The sequence below is a fragment of the Sycon ciliatum genome, chromosome 1, assembly GCF_964019385.1.
Source record: "Sycon ciliatum chromosome 1, ocSycCili1.1, whole genome shotgun sequence".
NCBI lineage: Eukaryota > Metazoa > Porifera > Calcarea > Leucosolenida > Sycettidae > Sycon > Sycon ciliatum.
Genome location: NC_088643.1, coordinates 74,255,886 through 74,266,965, shown reverse-complemented (window position 1 = coordinate 74,266,965; position 11,080 = coordinate 74,255,886). Strand labels below are relative to the sequence as shown.

Sequence of the window (11,080 nt, the reverse complement as noted above, 5' to 3'; positions counted from 1 at the left end):
CTACTCATCATGATCAGTACAGTCATACTGCAGTGTTGTGTAAAAGTACAATCAATGATCATACTACAACTGTAGGTGTAAGTCTTGTAAAATAATTTAATTAGCAGGAGTACAATCAGACATTTTGACACATTTTGTACATTTACTACACAGTCTACAGTGCACAACAAGACTCATGTACAATATTCGAACATTCACTGAATACAGTGTAATGACATGACTGTTAGGCTTAGGGTCCCTCAGCTCCAGCACAGTCTCTTTGCCGCTTGTGTCCGAGACCCCTGAATCATTGTTCATGAAATCTTTCCGGGCCTGGCCCTTCATCGGATTGGATCAAAAAGAAAAAGAAAATGCAACCAATGAATTGAGTAGATATGCCTGCAGGTACTGAAGGAAAGTAAGAATCTGCTGTGAATCTTTTGTATAAATGTTATGTTCGTGCCCTCCTTGAATATGCTGTTCCCGTTTGGCTGTTTTCCGTTTCAGCCACCATGTCCACAACCCTTGATAAACTGCAGGCTACTGCTGCTAGAGCATACTTAAATAGTAAACTCAAGCGTCGGCCTGACTGGACGACTTCCAAAGAAGACCTCAATGTTCTGTCCTCTTGGGAATCTTTAGCATGGCGACGGCAGATTCTTGGCCTTGTCTATTTCCACCGTGTGTTCTCCCAATATCCCTCCTTGTTGTCTCACTTCCAGCTACCCTCTTCCCAAAGCAGTCGTCACCCTTCATCCATAATTCTTCCTAAAGCTGGCACCTACTTTCGTAAATCAACCCTTTTTTCTTTGAGTGTTGCCTGGAATAAACCTCCTGAAGATATTCGTTCACTCTCTACAACAGCGAAATTTAGTATTGCTGTTCGTCGGTATCATTCGCAATCTATGTTTTCTTTGAAAGGTATTCCTGACTTTTGTGTCTAGGCTAACCACATCTATGATAGTTTCAATAGTTTGTGTATATCAGTACGAAGTAGTGGTGGCGACTTCGGCGATGGTTTGTAAGAAAGGGTTTGCTCCCCACACCGGAGCTCGCGCTATTCCGCCGACTTTACTTGACACTTGACTGACTCACGACTGCCATCCAGAGCACACAGAAGTCCATCGAACCTTCGACTCGGCAAACCTGCAAGAAAGCACCACTCCCTGCTCAATACACAGTGTTTCGGGGAATTCACCCCTCATCAGTTGAGCTTGAGTAGGCTGAGGAAGATTGTGCCTGAAGAGCACCACTTATATAGTGCTCTCCAGGCACAAACATCACAAGGGATACAAACTTACAGAGACGCTCCGTTTCCAGCGCGACAAACACCTCGTGAACACCAGATAGCAGCGTGAGTCAGTGTCGCTCCTGGACGGTGAGACAGACGTCGAGGACCCTCGGTCATTCGCAACGCTGTCACCTCCAAACCAACTAGTCGCAAGTCCGCGCTGGGCACAACAGTACGAAGTAGTGGTGGCGACTTCGGCGATGGTTTGTAAGAAAGGGTTTGCTCCCCACACCGGAGCTCGCGCTATTCCGCCGACTTTACTTGACACTTGACTGACTCACGACTGCCATCCAGAGCACACAGAAGTCCATCGAACCTTCGACTCGGCAAACCTGCAAGAAAGCACCACTCCCTGCTCAATACACAGTGTTTCGGGGAATTCACCCCTCATCAGTTGAGCTTGAGTAGGCTGAGGAAGATTGTGCCTGAAGAGCACCACTTATATAGTGCTCTCCAGGCACAAACATCACAAGGGATACAAACTTACAGAGACGCTCCGTTTCCAGCGCGACAAACACCTCGTGAACACCAGATAGCAGCGTGAGTCAGTGTCGCTCCTGGACGGTGAGACAGACGTCGAGGACCCTCGGTCATTCGCAACGCTGTCACCTCCAAACCAACTAGTCGCAAGTGTCTCACCGTCCAGGAGCGACACTGACTCACGCTGCTATCTGGTGTTCACGAGGTGTTTGTCGCGCTGGAAACGGAGCGTCTCTGTAAGTTTGTATCCCTTGTGATGTTTGTGCCTGGAGAGCACTATATAAGTGGTGCTCTTCAGGCACAATCTTCCTCAGCCTACTCAAGCTCAACTGATGAGGGGTGAATTCCCCGAAACACTGTGTATTGAGCAGGGAGTGGTGCTTTCTTGCAGGTTTGCCGAGTCGAAGGTTCGATGGACTTCTGTGTGCTCTGGATGGCAGTCGTGAGTCAGTCAAGTGTCAAGTAAAGTCGGCGGAATAGCGCGAGCTCCGGTGTGGGGAGCAAACCCTTTCTTAGTTTGTGTATATGTCAGTTATAGTAGTCCGCAATGCTGCTTTTCTAATTCTCACTATGATTAGCATGCAATGTACTACCCGAAGTACTGAATTTACTTCTTTTGTACTAATGTATCTTCAGTTCTACCTCTTCTCCCTTACGAACATACTTTCTCATTTTCCATACTTACTTAGGAGACTCCCTTCGATAGGCATCTATTTGCCTCTGGAGGATCCGTGAAATAAAAATCAATCAAAAAAATCAATCAATCAAGAAGGATGTGAAGAAAAATAGAATGCGCACATGTTTGTTTCAGTTCACATTACAATCATTACTAAATTACAGCGATGTTTTACCTCTCTGAGAACTCGGTGCAACAATCTCTACCGTCGACTTAGAAATTCCCATTTCCAGAATGTGTGCCTAAAATATAAACAGAGCCCAAAGCTGTTGTGGTCCACTATCAACCACATAACTAATCGATGTCGTTGCCACATCCCTCCTGCGGTTGCAGCTGACGAGTTGAACACCTTCTTCCATAAGATAGTGACTGATCCAAACCCCAGGTACGACATCCCAGATGGACCCCCGCCTCAATCTACATTTGGTATGTTTTGGCAAGTCACTGTAACAGACGTCAGGGCAAGACTTGCCTCCCTCGACAGCAGAAAAGCACCAGGACCCGATTGCCTTCTTCCCAGTATCCTGAAGGCCACATCCAATGTTATTGCACCTTCTATTTCAGCCATTTTCAATACTTCTCTTCAATCTTCGACTTTCCCTCATCTTTTTAAAATCCGACACCCCCATTCTCTTCTCCCCGGCAGGGTGATCACACCTCTCCGTTCAACTATCGCCCAGTGTCGCTTACGAGCATTCTCAGCAAAATGCTCGAACGTCTTGCCCTTGATCAACTGCTGCGTGACTTCGACCTGTATACTTGTCTACACGATCATCAATTATTATTTATTTGGCTTCCGACCGCAGCGATCAACAGATTACAGTGCAGGTCATGACCGTGGCTGTAAATGACTGGACGTTGGCTAGAGACGTGGGTCATACAACCCTTGTCGAGTTGCGCACCCGGAACTTATCTTTACTTTGCACAATTTAGGCATTCATAGTTCTGCCCTGAAATGGTTCGCTTCCTACCTACATTGTACATCAGCGTGTGTGTATAGCCTCTGGAACATCATCTCTTCTCCCCGTTGCGACGCACCTTCCGCCAAATGGCAACATTTGCCCGTCGCCAGTACCTGCTTAGTGTGATTCAGCCCGACTTTGAGTATTGTTTCCCTGTTTACGCATCTCACCTATCAGCACAGTCCAGGGAGAGATTGTTTACTTTGTCCCGTAGAGCTGTACGAGTTACCTGCTGTGCTTCATACCATGCTGCTGTTCCACCCCTTCTTGCTTCTCTTCAAATAAAACACCTTGAATATCGATACATTTATCATTTCCTTACGCGTTACGTTTATTTGTCATAATATTATTGTTCAGCCTGCATCATGCTTACGCAGTCTTTTCCCTTTGCCCACCTCTACATGCAGTCCATTCATTGGAAACTGGCACCCTAACTTTTTGGTGTCTCCCTCATATAGTTGTAGATACACTGTATCGTGAAAACAACAGTACATACTGCACTGTGTGAACCATGCAATTACTCCTTGCCACATTTGAGGCCAGAAAAGTCCAAGAACAGGGAAATAGAAATTCAGCCAGGTTTTACAAAATTAGGACAGGTATGCCATGGCAAAATGTATAGAGAAGCAGATTTTAGATTTAAAGTGGGTTTTTGATCCTCAATTCGGCCCAAATCCGACTTTCGAAAGCCAGCGGGACAGTTTCCGATGAATGGACTGGAAGCGGTCAACTCGTGGAACTACAACAAACATGTAACAATAATCATTAGCTGTCAATTTGGTTGTATAAATCCATGGTAAAGTCTCTAGTTACTGTACATCGCCAGATTCCTCGATCTCAGAGTCAAAATTTCCTTTGCAGTTTGTTTTGACAAAGTTGGTTGTGTTTTGGACGATGCTTTTGCTTTGTGGAAAACAAGATGAAGTCGACATCCAGAGGGCCAGCGCTCTATTCAGAGCTATTTTGAGCTGCAGGCAAAACGTGTAGCCAGTGGCGAAGGTCAAGCGATAGATGAGAATGCAGACGCACCTGACTTGCAAGCGGAGTCTGCAAAGAGCAGCGCTGAGGAAGAAATCGGTGTCGGCGAAGATGTAGAGTGACCGTTGTTGGAAGCGGCTGGATCATCCAAGACTTACTTCAGTGACATGGGAGTGTGTTGGAAGCCTCGGGATATTCTGAACTTTGACTTCCACAGAAATTTGCCGGACACGGAAATGATTTCCGTCATTGACAATCATTGTGCGCCACCGAAGGCGACGGATTTCATTTCCTGTGCGTGTCCAGAGTCCAGACGGATGGCAAACAGCGCCGCTTTCAACTATCCTGGTTGGAGGAGTTTCCCTGGGTAACAGTTAGTCTTTCGACCGGCGTGCAATGGTGGCCGTGTGTGATGTTAACCCGATTCAAGGCTGCATGCAATCGTCATGCCGAACAAAACATCCATAAAAACGGGGGAAAGTTCAGTCAACAACAACAACAACAACAACAACAACAACAACAACAACTTTTGCAGTGCATCAAATGGCCACAATTATGCCCCACCACATATGCTCTCGCTGCATACTGCTAGCAGCGTGCAACCTTCGTATAATTTACGTCGCTCTCGTACTTGGCACTTGCCAACTCCGCGGACTGATCGCTGTCTCCATTCTCCCATGTACAAGGCCCTTCATTACTTTAATTGCTTGCCCACCCAGCTTCGCGAAATCCCTTCTCGTACTCTCTTCAAATCCCAGATATCCCTGCTGTTGCACAACTCTGTATGCTCGTGTAGCAACCACCCTGCCCGTAGTAGTCATTAATCCCTAGGCTCTGCCCACCCTCACTCTTTCTCCTTTCTTACACTATTATCTCTTATTGGCCACTGGCTATCGCGAGAATAAAGATTTGAAACAACAACAGCAGCAGCAGCAGCAGCAGCAGCAACAACAATCACAAAATATTAAAGGGGAAGTTAAGGCAAAAATTAAAATTTCACCAGTTGTAGTCTTCGGGGTGCTGAGTCGAATGGTCTTGGTCCGAGAAAGCTGAGACGCTCCCTTCCTACTTGAATCCCAATCGAACTCGCGCACTTCCACCGAAACTGGGTGACTGCGCCCTACGAGATGGGGATTTGTATGCAAAATGTCACTAAAAGCGCCATTTCGTTCTTATAAAAGCACGGATGACCGCCATTGGCCCATATGTTGTACTCTTTTGGACGCTGAGTCGACTGGTTTTGGTCCGAAAAGGCTGCGATGCAGCGTTCCTCCTTTATTCCCAATCGAACATGGTTGAAGAAGCGGTCACGTGCTCCTGGGTGCCAAAATCACCTGGTCACCACGCCAGCAGGCGACAACTTTCACACCAAGGTTCAACTCGAGTGACAGGACTGCACCCAAAAAAGGTCAAAACAGGCTGTAAGTTGTACCCTGCAGGCACGGTGACCAGGTGACTGGTGTACGCAGGAGCACGTGACCGCTTGTTCGACCATGTTCGATTGGGAATTAGGGGCGAACGCTGCATCGCAGCCTTTTCGGACCAAAACCAGTTGACTCAGCGACCAAAAGACTATAACATATGGGCCAATCGCGGTCATTTTAGTGACATTTTGCATACAAATCCCCATCTAGTAGGGCGCAGTCACCCAGTTTCGGTGGAAGTGCGCGAGTTCGATTGGGATTCAAGTAGGAAGGGAGCGTCTCAGCTTTCTCGGACCAAGACCATTCGACTCAGCACCCCGAAGACTACAACTGGTGAAATTTTAATTTTTGCCTTAACTTCCCCTTTAATGACTAGCAGCGGAATTCATAACACATGTACTGGTAGAGTCGCAACAGGCATTGCCCGTTGGCGGGGAAACCTAGATTAAGTTGAGAATGATAAGCAAAACAAGGGGGGGGGGGATTGTGCCTGACAACGATAACGATCAAAAGGAAGAGTCACGAAAGAACTGATTGCAATCCATTAGCAATGAGCGCAGAAGGTAAAGCCAAGACCATTATACATTCGTGCAAACTGCAAATCGGACCTAACACAAACGGTCTTACGAATATTTGGTATATTCGTTTCACCGCTAACACTAACACACTCTCGCATCAAACCAAGTTGATAGCTAATGTTCCGGATCTTTAACGGCAGCCAAGGGCCTGTTTGTAGATGCTTGCAAGTTGCAACGCCTACACACAACACAAGCCTAGGGTTGCCCATGAGCCCGTGAATCGGCGCTTGAGAACATCGCACCACACACACAACTCATGAGCACTGGTACAGATCCTTGAAGAAGGTGCTCAGGAAACGGTTGTCGGGGTCCATTCTCTTGCGGTGAACATTGAACTGCCTGATCTGCGGTCCGAAAGCGGCATGGAAGTGATCGGCCGTGAGGAGAGGAGTTTGATTCAGCAGTGGCTTGCCGCCGAAAGACGCTCCCAGCTTGTTGAACTCCTTCAAGAACGGATACCAGCCGGAATTGGGGTTTGTGACGGGATCGATTGTCCACGACTCACCGCCGTCGGTGTAGGAGAGGTAGGACTTGTCGTCATGGAAGAGACGATAGCCAACATCCATCATTGACACGTTCCACCCGGTTCTGTCATGGTAGTCCAGCACAAACTTATAGTATGCCGTCATGGCCTCTTTGAACTTATCAGCCGTGAACGACATGATAGAGAAGGTGAATACAGTTGAAGCTGGTGGATCTTCTGGGTAGGTGATGACCTGCGCCGCCGGAAGATGGCGGTGGCTCGCAGTGAAATTGAATCCTGAGAACAACAAGTTGTTGGCCAGCCAAAACCCGGGCACACTTAGCAGCCTAGGAACCGACAGCAGCAGTCTACTCGTGACCGGATTGAGCTGCAAGAAATGCACAACAGTCCCAAGCCGGGCAGTCGATCCATACCAGCGCGCACGCACACACACACACACACACACACACACACACACACATACACATGTGACGGTCATGTGACAATGAGATGAGCATGAACTGTCTGTGGGGGGGGGGGGGGGGGCAACACACTACACGGTTCAACCACAGGGGTTGGATTTCATCTGACACCTCTGAAGCCATGTACACTGATCCCATGTACCCACAACTTGACAAAGTATGGTCCAGATTGATGCAATCCTAATGTACATACTAGTACTACAAATGGATGCTTGCCATACACTGAGAGGCAGTGCCCCCAATACCTATGACAATAAGAGCGAACACATGAAAATGACAAGCGAGCAAGCCAGTGATATACTCTGAAGCAAAACACACCTTTGCCCATATGAAGTTGCGCACTGCCAAGATGCTGCTGTCTCCGAGTGGTAGGAGGTGCTTGTTATGGACGACGCCTGGCTCCCTCTGTATACCGTCCTCCTCGCTCTCATCCGGTGCATACGTGCGATACTCGACCACGACCAGGCCTCTCATGGGCATCATGTAGTACATCAACGCCGCTCTGGCTGCGCGTATGTCAGCAAGCTGCTCTATGAACTCTGGCACCGTGAAATGCTGTCGGGATCGGAAGAGCCAATGAGAAAACGATACACAGAAAGTAACTCATCTGCAAGATTCGAAAAAGGTTCCGTAGTACCAGCAGTTATTAGTGAACCTGCGCCCTGTGTACCCCAGCCCTGAACTACACAGTAGGTCCAGCTTGACAGATTCATTACAGGTCATAATTACAGGATTATAATTTGAGACACTCCAAAACTCCATCCGCACTGCGCTCCTGGCTTGCATTCACAACACCATAGCGAGAGGAAATTCATTCTTGGATAGAGTGTTGCGTATCCTCCATACAGCCGAGTGACAGCTGTTGTGAATGTGGGCCAAGGGCACAGTGTGTGTGTGTGTGTGTGTGCGTGTGTGTGTGTGTGTGTGGTGGGGGGGGGGGGGGGGGTCAAATTATTTCTCAACTGGCCACGTGCGTCGTAGCTTCTATAAAGTCTAAAATTAATTTGTATCAAGTTGGAAAAGAGCTTTCAAAAGCAACCCAAACAGACAAGCACTGCATACCGAAAGCAGGCACGTGGAGCATCTACCCTAGTTGAAATCAATTACAGGGCATTTTTTTACGGAGTATATCATGTGCCGGCATATAGATTGGTGGGTCAGTTGGGCTCTCTCTCTACTCCTGTACTAATGTTGACAACACAGCTTGCACCTTTTAAATATGTACATTGTTGTTCTGAAACTGCTGTTTTCCGCAGTGAATGAATGTACGATGCATGAACAAGTTCTCTGATGTACTCCGAGTATGACTATTGTTCAAAAACCCGAGTGAGTAGTCAAATATTCAGTACACTGTATACTTGTTTCAGCCCTACTGAAATTGGCGGACAGCCAGTCAGTAGTAACTAACCTTGTGGTAGACGCGCATGAGACGCAGTGGAACAATCCTGAAGGTGACTTCAAATGCAACTCCCAGCATTCCATAGCTGCAGCGCACAAACTTCATGAACTCAGGGTCGTTCTTTTCACTAACTTCCAGTATCTCCCCTGAGAAGAGAAGAGAAAGAAGGCATTCGATAAAATTAATGAAATGAAGGGAAGTGTCTTATCAGTGACGGAGAGAACTTGGAGAGAGAGAGAGAGAGAGAGAGAGAGAGAGAGAGAGAGAGAGAGAGAGGGAGGGAGGGAGGGAGGGAGGGAGGGAGGGAGGAAGGGAGAGAGAGAGATGCTGTACAAAAGAGAAAAAATGCCAAACACACCAGGACTCGAACCCAGAACCTTTCTTGTCATATTTTAGTAGTGTTTTGACAAAATAAACATGCCTAGAATTCCGTAAATGTGCAGGATTTCAACAATGGGTCCTGTTACTCTGCACACTAGCCTAGGTTCAACTTGTGCGTTATACAACTTACATACTTCAAATACATTGTGCTCAGCTATGTGTACCCTGTTTCGGAAATAGCTACAGGATTATATAAAAACTTGGGGCAACCTTTCCCTCTGTGGCCACCATCTCCACGTCACATCCTCCATCCCCAAAATGTCCGAGTCATTACCCGGACCCCTACTTATCTATGTCTTCTCTAGCGTTTGCCTCATGCACCTTGCTACCTCAGTTCCAGACATAGTTTGTGTGGGCATGACTCCGAGGCTCCAAGTGGTCTCCTAGTGATGCCCCCCCCCCCCCCAACCCCATCTGCTCTAGTGCCCATATTGCTGCCCTGCACCCCGGACCCCCCCCCCCTTCATTTCATGTCTTGTGTTGCCCCCCGCCCCTCCCTGCCGCTGCTCATAGCATCTCTGACGGACCGGTATGTGCGCAAGTAAAGCGTCCGACTCCTGATAAAAGCAAACAAACAAAACACAATGATTCTCTCATGCCTGTCTCATGCCTGTCTCATGCCTGGCCCACACTGCCTGGCCCACACTGGCCCACACTGCCTGGCCCACACTGGGGCGAGTTTTCGGCTGATATGAGATAACTTGTTAGCACGACAAATTTTCGAGGTCGAAGCAAAAATTGCCTGGTGTGGACGGTGCAGTCGCATGCATTTCCGACAAATTTGTGTGTGTGTATAGGTCCTACCCAGTCGGCCGATTTCATGTCGGGGTCGGTGTCGGAGCACGTGCCGAAACATCGGCCTAGTGAGTGTGAGCCAGACATAATAACTATGGACTAGGCATACTCCACTGTCATCATTACAGTCATGGTGCAAAACACCAACAGGAAATCGCAGGGAGGCACATACTGGCATAGCGATGGCAGCCGAAGCAGCTGCGACCCAGTACCATGAGTACTGCAGGCCCGGCGGAACCGGTCTGGTTGGTCAGGCCATGGCCGGACCAACTTTTTGGCCACCAACGTGTGTTTGCTGCTGATGAGGTCATGTGTATACCCTCCATACCGTACACAAACTGTATGAAAGTCATGTATATACCCTCCATGTCACCCACAAACTGTATGAACGACTAGGGCATGGTCGGACCAATCAAAAACTGCTTCCGCCGGTTCTGTGTAACTGTAGCAGCTAAATTTGCAACACACCATGTAGCCATGTAGGATCTACCTTGTGCTGTGACCAGCTTGACTGCAACGACTTCGGAGCTGACTTGGCCGTACTCTCCAGGGAAAGCTGAGTCCTTGGTTTGCCCCATGACAGCTGCACCGGCAGTCAGCATCCCGATCTCCGTGTTGACACGCAGCATGAAGCCGCGAGCTTCCAAGAAATGAACAATGTCGTAATAAATTGTGCCACCACCGACCGTGAGGGTCATCTCCGTCTCGTCCGGCTCGTTGATGTAGCTGAGGTGGCGCATATCCAGCACTGTACCGGAATCAGCGTCGATGCATTTCGTTGGCGAATGACGAGAGCCCAGTGCCCTCACCGGAGACGGAAATTGGACAGGGTCCTTCACTACATCGATAATATCCTGAACCTTGAACACTTCCTTGACCTTGGAGGGCCGTGTTTTGATTAGGCTGCCCCAGTTTGTTACCTCCATAATGGACACAAACAACAAGACGAACAGCCTTGAGAAGCTTGGTAGAGTCTACTGACCGAGTTCGACCGTTGAAGATAGTTCCGCGATCCGGGACTGGTACCGAATGGGACATGTAATGCAGTCTTGGCTTCTTTCGATCGGTAGGTAGATCTACATCGATGCATCGGGTGCTGTAGACTGTAGTGTAGTGTAGTGGATCTACATGTAGATCTACTAGTTACAGCCTAGTAGATCTACTTAGTAGTTATAGGTAGATCTACTAGTGC

General features: G+C 48.1%; 1 protein-coding gene across 1 annotated transcript; it reads right to left on the bottom strand.

Annotated features, from left to right (window-relative positions):
- Positions 1 to 6,136: 6,136 nt before the first annotated feature.
- LOC135805400 (uncharacterized) lies at positions 6,137 to 10,936 on the bottom strand. The gene is made up of 4 exons (XM_065319428.1): positions 10,379 to 10,936; positions 8,722 to 8,858; positions 7,632 to 7,868; positions 6,137 to 7,219 (listed from the first exon to the last, which is right to left on the bottom strand). The coding sequence occupies exons 1-4, from the start codon at positions 10,812 to 10,814 to the stop codon at positions 6,623 to 6,625; spliced, it is 1,407 nt and encodes a 468-aa protein (XP_065175500.1). The 5' UTR covers positions 10,815 to 10,936; the 3' UTR covers positions 6,137 to 6,622.
- Between the last annotated feature and the right edge of the window lie 144 nt (positions 10,937 to 11,080).

Excerpts from the sequence above, each read along its gene's own strand:
- LOC135805400 (XM_065319428.1), bottom strand. The coding sequence starts at position 10,814 with ATGGAGGTAACAAACTGGGGCAGCCTAATCAAAACACGGCCCTCCAAG. Across the intron at positions 8,859-10,378 it reads CAAGCTGGTCACAGCACAAG|GGGAGATACTGGAAGTTAGT; the intron begins GTAGATCCTACA and ends TTCTCTTCTCAG. Across the intron at positions 7,869-8,721 it reads TCATGCGCGTCTACCACAAG|CATTTCACGGTGCCAGAGTT; the intron begins GTTAGTTACTAC and ends CGATCCCGACAG.